At 38.4% G+C, this 11,534-nt stretch overlaps 1 protein-coding gene across 2 annotated transcripts in view; it reads left to right on the top strand.

Annotated features, from left to right (window-relative positions):
* Window positions 1-5,305: 5,305 nt before the first annotated feature.
* The window catches only part of LOC128695982 (cytochrome P450 4c3-like), a 106,731-nt gene continuing 100,502 nt past the window's right edge, over window positions 5,306-11,534 (top strand). For both annotated transcript variants that reach the window (XM_070093054.1, XM_070093055.1), the window contains exon 1: window positions 5,306-5,450. In XM_070093054.1, the coding sequence (XP_069949155.1) occupies window positions 5,337-5,450 (114 nt within the window). In that variant the 5' untranslated portion in view covers window positions 5,306-5,336. The remainder of the gene's footprint in view (window positions 5,451-11,534) is intronic.

Below are 11,534 nucleotides of genomic sequence, written 5' to 3'. Positions count from 1 at the left end.
TTATTAAGAGACAGAATACATTTACAGAAAACACAAACATGAATACAATGGTACAATGTATTAAAAATTATAAATTTCCTCCAGACATATAAGATATATATATATATATTGGCAGTTTGGAGAGATATATTGTGTATTTTTACACGTATATACTTCTAAGCTGTTGTATTCTGGGTACCTCTGCAAAAACAGTGATTATGTGTGAGTGAGGCGAAAGTGTTGAATGATGAAAGTATTTTCTTTCTCTTTGAGTCACCCTGCCTCGGTGGGAGACAGCCGACTTATATATATATATATATATATTCGCAAGATATATATATATATATATATATACGAACCTTGGAACAAGGTGCGCATACCAATCTATCCACACTGGACCAATACCTTGGAGTAGCTTGCGCTATATATATATATCTCATATATCAGCCTATATATGGAAGGAATTCGCAAGAGCAGGGGAAATATACACAAACACTGATCTCTGTCAAGAGGGAAAATTCAATTATGTTTCTTTCCATGACAGAACTGTTTGGTACTATAATCTGGGCAGCATCCCACCCAGTGGGTGATTACATGCACTAACGTGGTTAAAGATAGCATTCGACTCCTACCCTGTCCTGACTGGGCAATTCTGGTTTCCAGAAATTTACCTGTTTGATCGATATATGAGAGAGAACACTGAGTACATGGGACCCAGTAAACCCCACCAACTTTGTTGGAGAGTGTGTTTTTAATCAGCCTTTGTTTCACTGTCCCCGTGTTTTTAAATGTCTCACGCAGGCGAGCCAGATTCTCAGTGTATGGTAAAACTAGTTCATTTTTCCTATCCGAGTATTTGAAATTTCTCTTTATTGAACTTCATAATGTTTTCTGTAGCCCATTTAAAGATTTGGTTGATGTCCGCTTGGGGTCTTGCAGTCATTGATGAAGGACACTGTCATGGCAATTCGGGTGGCATCCGCAAAAGAAGACACGGAGCTATGCCTTACATTTATGTTTATGTCAGACATGAGGATGAGGAACAGGATGGGAGTGAGTACTGTTTTGTGGAACAGACCTTTTCACTGTAGCCACCCCTGACTATAATCTATTTACTATTGTTTCTTGTGTTCTGTTTGCTAATAAGTTATAGATCCATCTTCGAACTTTTGCTGTTATTCCTTTGTCACGTATTTTGTGTGGTATTATACCATGGTCACACTTGACAAAGGCTTTCGCAAAGCCTGTGTATACTACTGCTGCATATTATTTATCGTCTAAAGCATCCAGGACGTTGTCATAGTGGTCCAGTACCTGGGACAGGTAGGAGTGACCTTCACTAATCCCTTGTTGCCCTGGATTTTGTAACTGATAGGTATCTGAGGGGTTGGCGATCTTGCTTCTTAGAACTCTTTCAAAGATTTTTATGATATGGGATGTTAGTGCTATCTGTCTGAAGTTCTTTGCAATTGCTTTACTGCAGTGGGGCTATATAAGTTGTTTTTAGTGACTGTTAAATGCTTCCTCTCCGTTGAATGCTGAAGGCACATGACAGGTGCTTCTTGCAGTTCTTGACGAACAAGGAGTTCAACGAGTCCGGGCCTGGGGCAGAGTGCATGAGTATGTCATTAATTGCCTTTTCGAAGTCTTGTGATTTAAGGATAATATCAGAGATTAATGAAATGACGAAATTTTGTGTCTCGGTCACAGAAAATCATTTAGATTGTCGACCCTGAGTCTGGTTAACGGCTCACTGAACATTGAATCATATTGGATCTTTAGTATCTCACTCATTTCTTTACTGTCATCTGTGTAGGTCCCATTTCGTCTAAGCAGGGGTCCAGTACTAGATGTTGTTTTCGCCTTAGATTTGGCATAAGAGAAGAAGTATTTTGGGTTTCTTTCAATTTCAGTGATGACTTTAAGTTCTTCCTGAGATTCATGTCTCCTGTAAAATTCCTTCAGCATAAGTTCGATATTTGTTATTTCTCTGATCAGTGCCTCCCTTTGTATTTCAAATATCATAGCGCCACTCAGCAGCTCTGCAAGTTCTCGCCTTTGCCTGTATAGGGAGCATCTCTCTCTTCTTTTCTTAATTGACAGTGTCTTGAGCAGACCTAAAGTGCAGTTTTTTTTTTTAGGCAAAGGTTCGAATCCGTGTTGTTTACGATATCTTCCCTGCTTGTTTCATTTAGGACATGATTGACTTGTTCCCATTGTATATTTTTGTTATTGAAGTTGAATTTTGTGAAGGCACCCTCATAACTGATCACATTTTGCTGGTCAGGAGCCCTGTACATACTGTCTGTATCTATATTATATTGTGATCTGAGTGTATGGTCTTTGATACGGTTATATTACGTATCAGATCATTGTTAGTGAAGGTGAGGTCTAGTGTATTTTCTAGTCTTTTAGGCTCTATTATTCGCTTTTTTAATGTGATTTTGTTTCAGAAATTTAATAGCTCACGTGCGTGTGAATTTTTATCTGAGCTGCCTCCTGGAGTGATCTCTGTTAAAACATTATTTGTTACACTCCTCCATTTAGGTGTCTCAAGTTGAAATCCCCCAGTAGCAAGTTGTCTGAGGCAGTAGTTGAGAGATTTTCCAGACATATATATGGAAAACAGCCAAGTGCTTTCATAATTTCTCACATTAGCAAGGTGATGTACGTATAATTAAACAGTGGAAGGTTTATAAGGCTGAGATGTTACTCCACCTACGTTATTACATCCGTCCTAATATGATGCAGATGGGAAGTCTCAATGACCTGTTATGCATGACTTAAATTCTTCCCAAATTTTCTTACAAGTGAATCTAGTTTGTATAATCCTAAATTATTATTCATATTAAAATCAACGCTGTATTTTTATGAAGCTTAATTCATTTACATTTCTCTCAACCATATTCTTACTTGATGCAACTTTCTCGGCCTTTTGAAAATCAATTGGTTGACTAAAATCTCTCACATGAATAACCAGAGCATTAAACTCTTGTCCAGTTCTAACGTTATACGTATCTTATTGCAATCGTAGTTGAAGGCTTTTTCCACTTTGTTGATAATAAACTTTATGATTTTCTGATTTTCAAATTCTTAATTACAGAAGGTATATCAAGAAGGATTTCATGGTAAGGGAGAACCAACATATATTTGGATGAATATGGAGGTTCACCAAGTTTTGAATCATAAAATGCATTTCTAATATTTTAAATGACTTACGATTAAAGTATTTTGGTTATTTTAGATCACTGGATATTTCATAAATCTTCAATATTTCTTCATCTATGAAGTCTGAGATGCAAAATGTACAAAGCTCTCAAAACGTGGATGAAAATACGAATATGCGAAGAATAACAGTGCATATAAGAACAGTTATTTGTTGGTTTTATGTATAGTTTCAATTTAATATCATGGTTTGCCATAATAATGAAAATATCTAAAATAGGCTATGAATTATTTTGTTCAAACTCAAAACAAGGAAATGGTTTATATCTATATTCTTATATCTGGATCACTTATCTCAGCTGGGAAGGATATTCTTAAGCAGTCCTATTTCAAAATATTCCATGTACAAATTGTTAAGGACAGGTGAGAGAGGATTTCCCATTGTCATACCAAACTTCGGAGTGTATAACTCGTCATTAAACAGAAACTTCGCATCAACAATACAAAGCTTAATTAGCTCGATGGTTGTAGCGACTGGCAATGGTAAATCGTAACTGTCGAGTTCTTCGGATAAAAAAACTTAATAAATCATCCACTGGGACTTTTGTAAACAAAGAAGAGACATCATACTTAACCATACTGTAATTATTTAATTCAGTCATAGTACTTAATTTATCAGCTAAATCAATATTATACTTAACTATTAAAATTATAAATTTTTGCCAACAATTGGGCTCAACATATCTTCTAGCCATTTATATAATTTATAGGAAACTGAACCTATGGCGCTAATTATGTGTCTGGCTGGATTACCTGGTTTATGTGTTTTTACTAATCCATCCATATATGGTAAAGATAGAATGATGGTTATGAATTTTTTAATTACCTCATCTTTGCCTTTTAGTAGTCGTTTTATTGTTTGTTAAATTTATTGTTAAGTGAGTCAAAGGGATTGTTTTTAAGTTTGGCATAAATATCTGTATCATCTAGGAAATTATATAATTATTATTTATTTTACCTTGGCATTTAGTTTCTTTTGAAATTACAGCTGAATTTATTTTGTCTGCTTGAGTAATATGCAAATTGTTATTATTAATAAGATTTTTATAAGATTTAAAAAAAATCAGAGGACAACTGGGAATATTTTGTATCATCATGGAACCACAACCCATCCTCTTACGTATATTAATTTCATCACTGGCTAAATCAGTAGATTTTAACAAGTTGCAAAACTTAAACCGAAACTAAGAGCAGCGGTTGAAGTTTTAGCTAATGTTTCATCTGACAAGTTAATTACAAAATTGTTATTAGGATGAGTACAGGATAGAGGGTGAATGATTTATAATTTTATTATCCAATCAAGTCGTTAGTGGAATCCAGTACAAGAAACTTGCCATCTTATTTCTTGTTAATTAACTGGTCAATTAGCAAGAACTCATTTAAAATTAATTTCCTTCAAAAAATTTCTCATATAGGTTTAATTTTTTTTTTCATTTATGTTAATGTAAAAATTAATAATTTTGTATCAAAAGAACCAAAAGAAAACTTACCTAACCTTATTATAAGAAGTGCAATTTAATTAAGCTTTTTGCAGCTAAATATATTTTAGGTAAGTTTACAATAATTTAATAATTAACAAACACCATGAAGTATATTTTTTCGTTAGATTCAGAATGACTTTTGCGAAATTATTGCATACACAAATTTTCGCTTGCCTTATTCGACAAGAAGAGCGTTGCTATTTAATCCAAAATCGCAACTTTTACCTATTCGGCACGACATCTATATAGTAAAATAATTGATAAATGCTACAAGTAGATACATAGAAAGTACCGCCAATTAATTTTGTCAACCAATCACCATCATCGTTACAAACTTCGTTAATTCATTCATGAAAATAGTCTATGCTCCTCTGTTTAATATGTCTGGGTTGCCAGAAGTCACTTCTGCCCAGTAGAGAAAGCAGAGGAATTTTTTTCTTGGACTTGTACATCTGAACCTCCATACCAAGCTTTGTATATTTGTATTTCTTAACTGGCACTGACATATTTTTCTCTCATCATGAATGAGGTTGAGCTATATTGTCATTTTTTGTAAGAAGAGTATTGAGGAATTGTACATAACAGCATGACTTACATATTATATGAGACATGTGTTGTAAGTATTACTGTATTTTGTGTCCCCCAGGGAGCATGGCTTGGCTCAGGAATGATGTGTTGTCGTTCCTGCCAGACCTCATCACCTACACGACACTCACATTAGTCGTCGCCATCGTACTGCCATGGCTCATCAGGAGGCAGCGGAAGGTATCTGCAGATTTTTAAATACAGCGCATTTACTGTAACAAAAACAGTCATTGTTTTAATTTTGGAAAATGTCACATAGATCAGGATAGCAACACAATGTGATATTTCAAAGTTTGATAAGAACAAACGTTGTATAAAGGAGGATTAGCCGCAAAATGCTGTTATATTAATTCTGATAATAAATAAAACGCAGTAATTATGTGGACTGGGGACATCTCAGTGTTATATAGGTAAACAGTTTCTCAGTACTAAATTGTGAGATTCAGTCATTTCACAGTGACGATTTGTTACACAGATAACCCGCACATAGAAGAGAGGAGCTTACGATGACGTTTCGGTCCGACTTGAACCATTTACAAAGTCACACTAACAGAAAGGAGAGAAGAAGGGATTATGTATAGGTCAGCAGACAGGGATGGGGCAAGAGGGGTAGTGGTGGAGGTAGTAGTAGTAATAGTAGTGGAGTCAGTCAAATACTAAGGAAGAGGAACACTGCAAGGGAGCTAGGGGCCCACAGGGGGTAAAAACAATGTAGGGGCCCACAGAGGGTAAGAAAAAAGAACACAGAGGGGGGAAAATAATATTTTTTTTTATTATCACACTGGCCGATTCCCACCAAAGCAGGGTGGCCCGAAAAAGAAAAACTTTCACCATCATTCACTCCATCACTGTCTTGCCAGAAGGGTGCTTTACACTACAGTTTCCAAACTGCAACATTAACACCCCTCCTTCAGAGTGCAGGCACTGTACTTCCCATCTCCAGGACTCAAGTCCGGCCTGCCGGTTTCCCTGAATCCCTTCATAAATGTTACTTTGCTCACACTCCAACAGCACGTCAAGTATTAAAAACCATTTGTCTCCATTCACTCCTATCAAACACGCTCACGCATGCCTGCTGGAAGTCCAAGCCCCTCGCACACAAAACCTCCTTTACCCCCTCTCTCCAACCTTTCCTAGGCCGACCCCTACCCCGCCTTCCTTCCACTACAGACTGATACACTCTTGAAGTCATTTTGTTTCGCTCCATTCTCTCTACATGTCCGAACCACCTCAACAACCCTTCCTCAGCCCTCTGGATAACAGTTTTGGTAATCCCGCACCTCCTCCTAACTTCCAAACTACGAATTCTCTGCATTATATTCACACCACACATTGCCCTCAGACATGACATCTCCACTGCCTCCAGCCTTCTCCTCGCTGCAACATTCATCACCCACGCTTCACACCCATATAAGAGCGTTGGTAAAACTATACTCTCATACATTCCCCTCTTTGCCTCCAAGGACTTTGTCCTTGTCTCCACAGACTCCTAAGTGCACCACTCACTCTTTTTCCCTCATCAATTCTATGATTCACCTCATCTTTCATAGACCCATCCGCTGACACGTCCACTCCCAAATATCTGAATACGTTCACCTCCTCCATACTCTCTCCCTCCAATCTGATATTCAATCTTTCATCACCTAATCTTTTTGTTATCCTCATAACCTTACTCTTTCCGGTATTCACCTTTAATTTTCTTCTTTTGCACACCCTACCAAATTCATCCACCAATCTCTGCAGCTTCTCTTCAGAATCTCCCAAAAGCACAGTGTCATCAGCAAAGAGCAGTTGTGACAACTCCCACTTTGTGTGTGATTCTTTATCTTTTAACTCCACGCCTCTTGCCAAGACCCTCGCATTTACTTCTCTTACAACCCCATCTATAAATATATTAAACAACCACGGTGACATCACACATCCTTGTCTAAGGCCTACTTTTACTGGGAAAAAATTTCCCTCTTTCCTACATACTCTAACTTGAGCCTCACTATCCTCGTAAAAACTCTTCACTGCTTTCAGTAACCTACCTCCTACACCATACACTTGCAACATCTGCCACATTGCCCCCCTATCCACCCTGTCATACGCCTTTTCCAAATCCATAAATGCCACAAAGACCTCTTTAGCCTTATCTAAATACTGTTCACTTATATGTTTCACTGTAAACACCTGGTCCACACACCCCCTACCTTTCCTAAAGCCTCCTTGTTCATCTGCTATCCTATTCTCCGTCTTACTCTTAATTCTTTCAATTATAACTCTACCATACACTTTACCAGGTACACTCAACAGACTTATCCCCCTATAATTTTTGCACTCTCTTTTATCCCCTTTGCCTTTATACAAAGGAACTATGCATGCTCTCTGCCAATCACTAGGTACCTTACCCTCTTCCATACATTTATTAAATAATTGCACCAACCACTCCAAAACTATATCCCCACCTGCTTTTAACATTTCTATCTTTATCCCATCAATCCCGGCTGCCTTACCCCCTTTCATTTTACCTACTGCCTCACGAACTTCCCCCACACTCACAACTGGCTCTTCCTCACTCCTACAAGATGTTATTCCTCCTTGCCCTATACACGAAATCACAGCTTCCCTATCTTCATCAACATTTAACAATTCCTCAAAATATTCCCTCCATCTTCCCAATACCTCTAACTCTCCATTTAATAACTCTCCTCTCCTATTTTTAACTGACAAATCCATTTGTTCTCTAGGCTTTCTTAACTTGTTAATCTCACTCCAAAACTTTTTCTTATTTTCAACAAAATTTGTTGATAACATCTCACCCACTCTCTCATTTGCTCTCTTTTTACATTGCTTCACCACTCTCTTAACCTCTCTCTTTTTCTCCATATACTCTTCCCTCCTTGCATCACTTCTACTTTGTAAAAACTTCTCATATGCTAACTTTTTCTCCCTTACTACTCTCTTTACATCATCATTCCACCAATCGCTCCTCTTCCCTCCTGCACCCACTTTCCTGTAACCACAAACTTCTGCTGAACACTCTAACACTACATTTTTAAACCTACCCCATACCTCTTCGACCCCATTGCCTATGCTCTCATTAGCCCATCTATCCTCCAATAGCTGCTTATATCTTACCCTAACTGCCTCCTCTTTTAGTTTATAAACCTTCACCTCTCTCTTCCCTGATGCTTCTATTCTCCTTGTATCCCATCTACCTTTTACTCTCAGTGTAGCTACAACTAGAAAGTGATCTGATATATCTGTGGCCCCTCTATAAACATGTACATCCTGAAGTCTACTCAACAGTCTTTTATCTACCAATACATAATCCAACAAACTACTGTCATTTCGCCCTACATCATATCGTGTATACTTATTTATCCTCTTTTTCTTAAAATATGTATTACCTATAACTAAACCCCTTTCTATACAAAGTTCAATCAAAGGGCTCCCATTATCATTTACACCTGGCACCCCAAACTTACCTACCACACCCTCTCTAAAAGTTTCTCCTACTTTAGCATTCAGGTCCCCTACCACAATTACTCTCTCACTTGGTTCAAAGGCTCCTATACATTCACTAAACATCTCCCAAAATCTCTCTCTCTCCTCTGCATTCCTCTCTTCTCCAGGTGCATACACGCTTATTATGACCCACTTCTCGCATCCAACCTTTACTTTAATCCACATAATTCTTGAATTTACACATTCATATTCTCTTTTCTCGTTCCATAACTGATCATTTAACATTACTGCTACCCCTTCCTTTGCTCTAACTCTCTCAGATACTCCAGATTTAATCCCATTTATTTCCCCCCACTGAAACTCTCCTACCCCCTTCAGCTTTGTTTCGCTTAGAGCCAGGACATCCAACTTCTTTTCATTCATAACATCAGCAATCATCTGTTTCTTGTCATCCGCACTACATCCACGCACATTTAAGCATCCCAGTTTTATAAAGTTTTTCTTCTTCTCTTTTTTAGTAAATGTATACAGGAGAAGGGGTTACTAGCCCATTGCTCCCGGCATTTTAGTCGCCTCATACGACACGCATGGCTTACGGAGGAAAGATTCTTTTCCACTTCCCCATGGACAATAGAAGAAATAAAAAAGAACAAGAGCTATTTAGAAAAAGGAGAAAAACCTAGATGTATGTATATATATATATGCATGTGCGTGTCTGTGAAGTGTGACCAAAGTGTAAGTAGGAGTAGCAAGATATCCCTGTTATCTAGCGTGTTTATGAGACAGAAAAAGAAACCAGCAATCCTACCATCATGCAAAACAGTTACAGGTTTTTGTTTCACAGTCATCTGGCAGGAGGGTAGTACTTCCCTGGGTGGTTGCTGTCTACCAACCTACTACCTATAATAAAGGACAAATACCCAAGGCAGCAGAAAGAAAACCCAAAGGAGAAAGAGGAAAGAGGAAAGGGGAAGAGGGATAAGTGGAAAAAAAGAATCAGGTTAAGCCACGGAGCATTTTACAATGTAATGGGAATGAAAGTCATCAACAGAGACAAAGTCAGGACTAAGATTCATACAAGGAAAGTTGCGTATAAGGGAAGATTCAACCAGACGGCGACTCTGAATGTTAGAATTAGGGTAGACATTACTAGTAGAAGACCAGCCAATAGGATGACTGTGATCTCTGACATGACATAAAAGAGCATTGCTGGTGTCGGCAAGCCTAACACTACTTTTGTGCTCCCTAAATCTGTCAGAAAGAGATCGGCCGGTTTCTCCAAAGTACTGGAGAGGACATGAGGAACAAGAAATAGAGCAGACACCAGGAGAATCTATAGAGGGAGGAGCGGTAAGAACTAGATTAGTGCGAAAAGTGTTAGACTGGCGAAAAGTTAGTTTGTTAACTAAGGAACGGAGAGAGTTGTTGAGATTAGAAAGACCGGAAATGTCCCTACATTTCCGGTCTTTCTAATCTCAACAACTCTCTCCGTTCCTTAGACATCAAACTGACTTTTCGCCAGACTAACACTCTTCGCACTATTCTAGTGCAAGTTCTCAGTTCCCATGAGTTAAAGGTTTAGGAGAGAAGAAACTCCATTTAGCATGTGAGAGGGCAGAGTCTATGAAATGGGAAGGGTAGCTAAGACGGGAAAATGAATTATGAAAAGAGGAAATTTCTGATTGAAGGAACTGAGGATCACAAATGTCAAGAGCACGGAGAAAGAGAGAGATAAGAACGCTTTTTTTTGACAGAAGGAACATGATAAGAAAAGTAGTGAATGTACATGCCACTGTGCATAGGCCTGCGGTACACGGACAAGGCAAAACCTGTATCTGAGTGGTGGACATGAACATCAAGGAAAGGAAGCAGGGAATTAGATTCCCATTCACCTTTATGCTTAATGGAAGGGGCAAGATTATTAAGGGCATCAAAAAATGGTTGGAAGAGACGAGAGTCATGAGGCCAAAGAGCAAAGATGTCATCTACAAAGCAGAGCCTGAGTGAAGGGCGCACAAGAATAGAAGGAAGAAGAACAGTCTCGAAGTATTTCATGTAAAGATTAGCAAGAAGAGGAGATAGAGGAGAGCCCATAGACTAACACTCTTTGTACTAATCTAGTTCATACCTCTCCTCCCACTATAGATTCTCATAGTGTCTACTCTATTTCTTGTTCCTCTTGTCCTCTTCAGAACTTTGGAGAAACTGGCCGATCTCTTTCTGACAGACTCAGGGAGCAGAAAAATAGTGTTAGGCTTGCCGACACCAACAATGCTCTTTTTTGTCATGTCAGAGATCACAGTCATCCTATTGACTGGTCTTCTACTAAAACTGTCTACCCTACTTCTAACTTTCAGAGTCGCCGTCTGGTTGAATCCTCCCTTATGCACAACTTTCCTTGTATGAATCTTAGTCCTGGCTTTGTCTCTGTTGATGCCTTTCTTTCCCATTACATTGTAAAATGCTCCAAACTTCAGAACACCACTGACATAACCTGATTCTTTTCTCCCTTTCTCCCTCTTCTCTTTTCCTCTGTCTCCTTTGGATTTTCTTCCTGCTGCCTTGGGCATTTGTTCTTTATTATTTTTCCCTTTGTGTTTTTTATTTACCCTCTGTGGGCCCCTAGCTTGTTTTTACCCTCTGTGGGCCCTAGCTCCCTTGCAGTGCTCCTCTTTCGTAGCATTTGACTGACACCACCACCACCACCACTACTACTACTACTACTACTACTACTGCTACTACTACTACTACTACTACTACTACTACTACTACTACTACTACTACTACTACTACTACTACTACTACCTCCACCAC

Source organism: Cherax quadricarinatus, chromosome 41, assembly GCF_038502225.1.
Source record: "Cherax quadricarinatus isolate ZL_2023a chromosome 41, ASM3850222v1, whole genome shotgun sequence".
Lineage (NCBI taxonomy): Eukaryota > Metazoa > Arthropoda > Malacostraca > Decapoda > Parastacidae > Cherax > Cherax quadricarinatus.
Note: the sequence above shows the minus strand (reverse complement) of the source record. Positions and strands in the feature narration are given on the sequence as shown.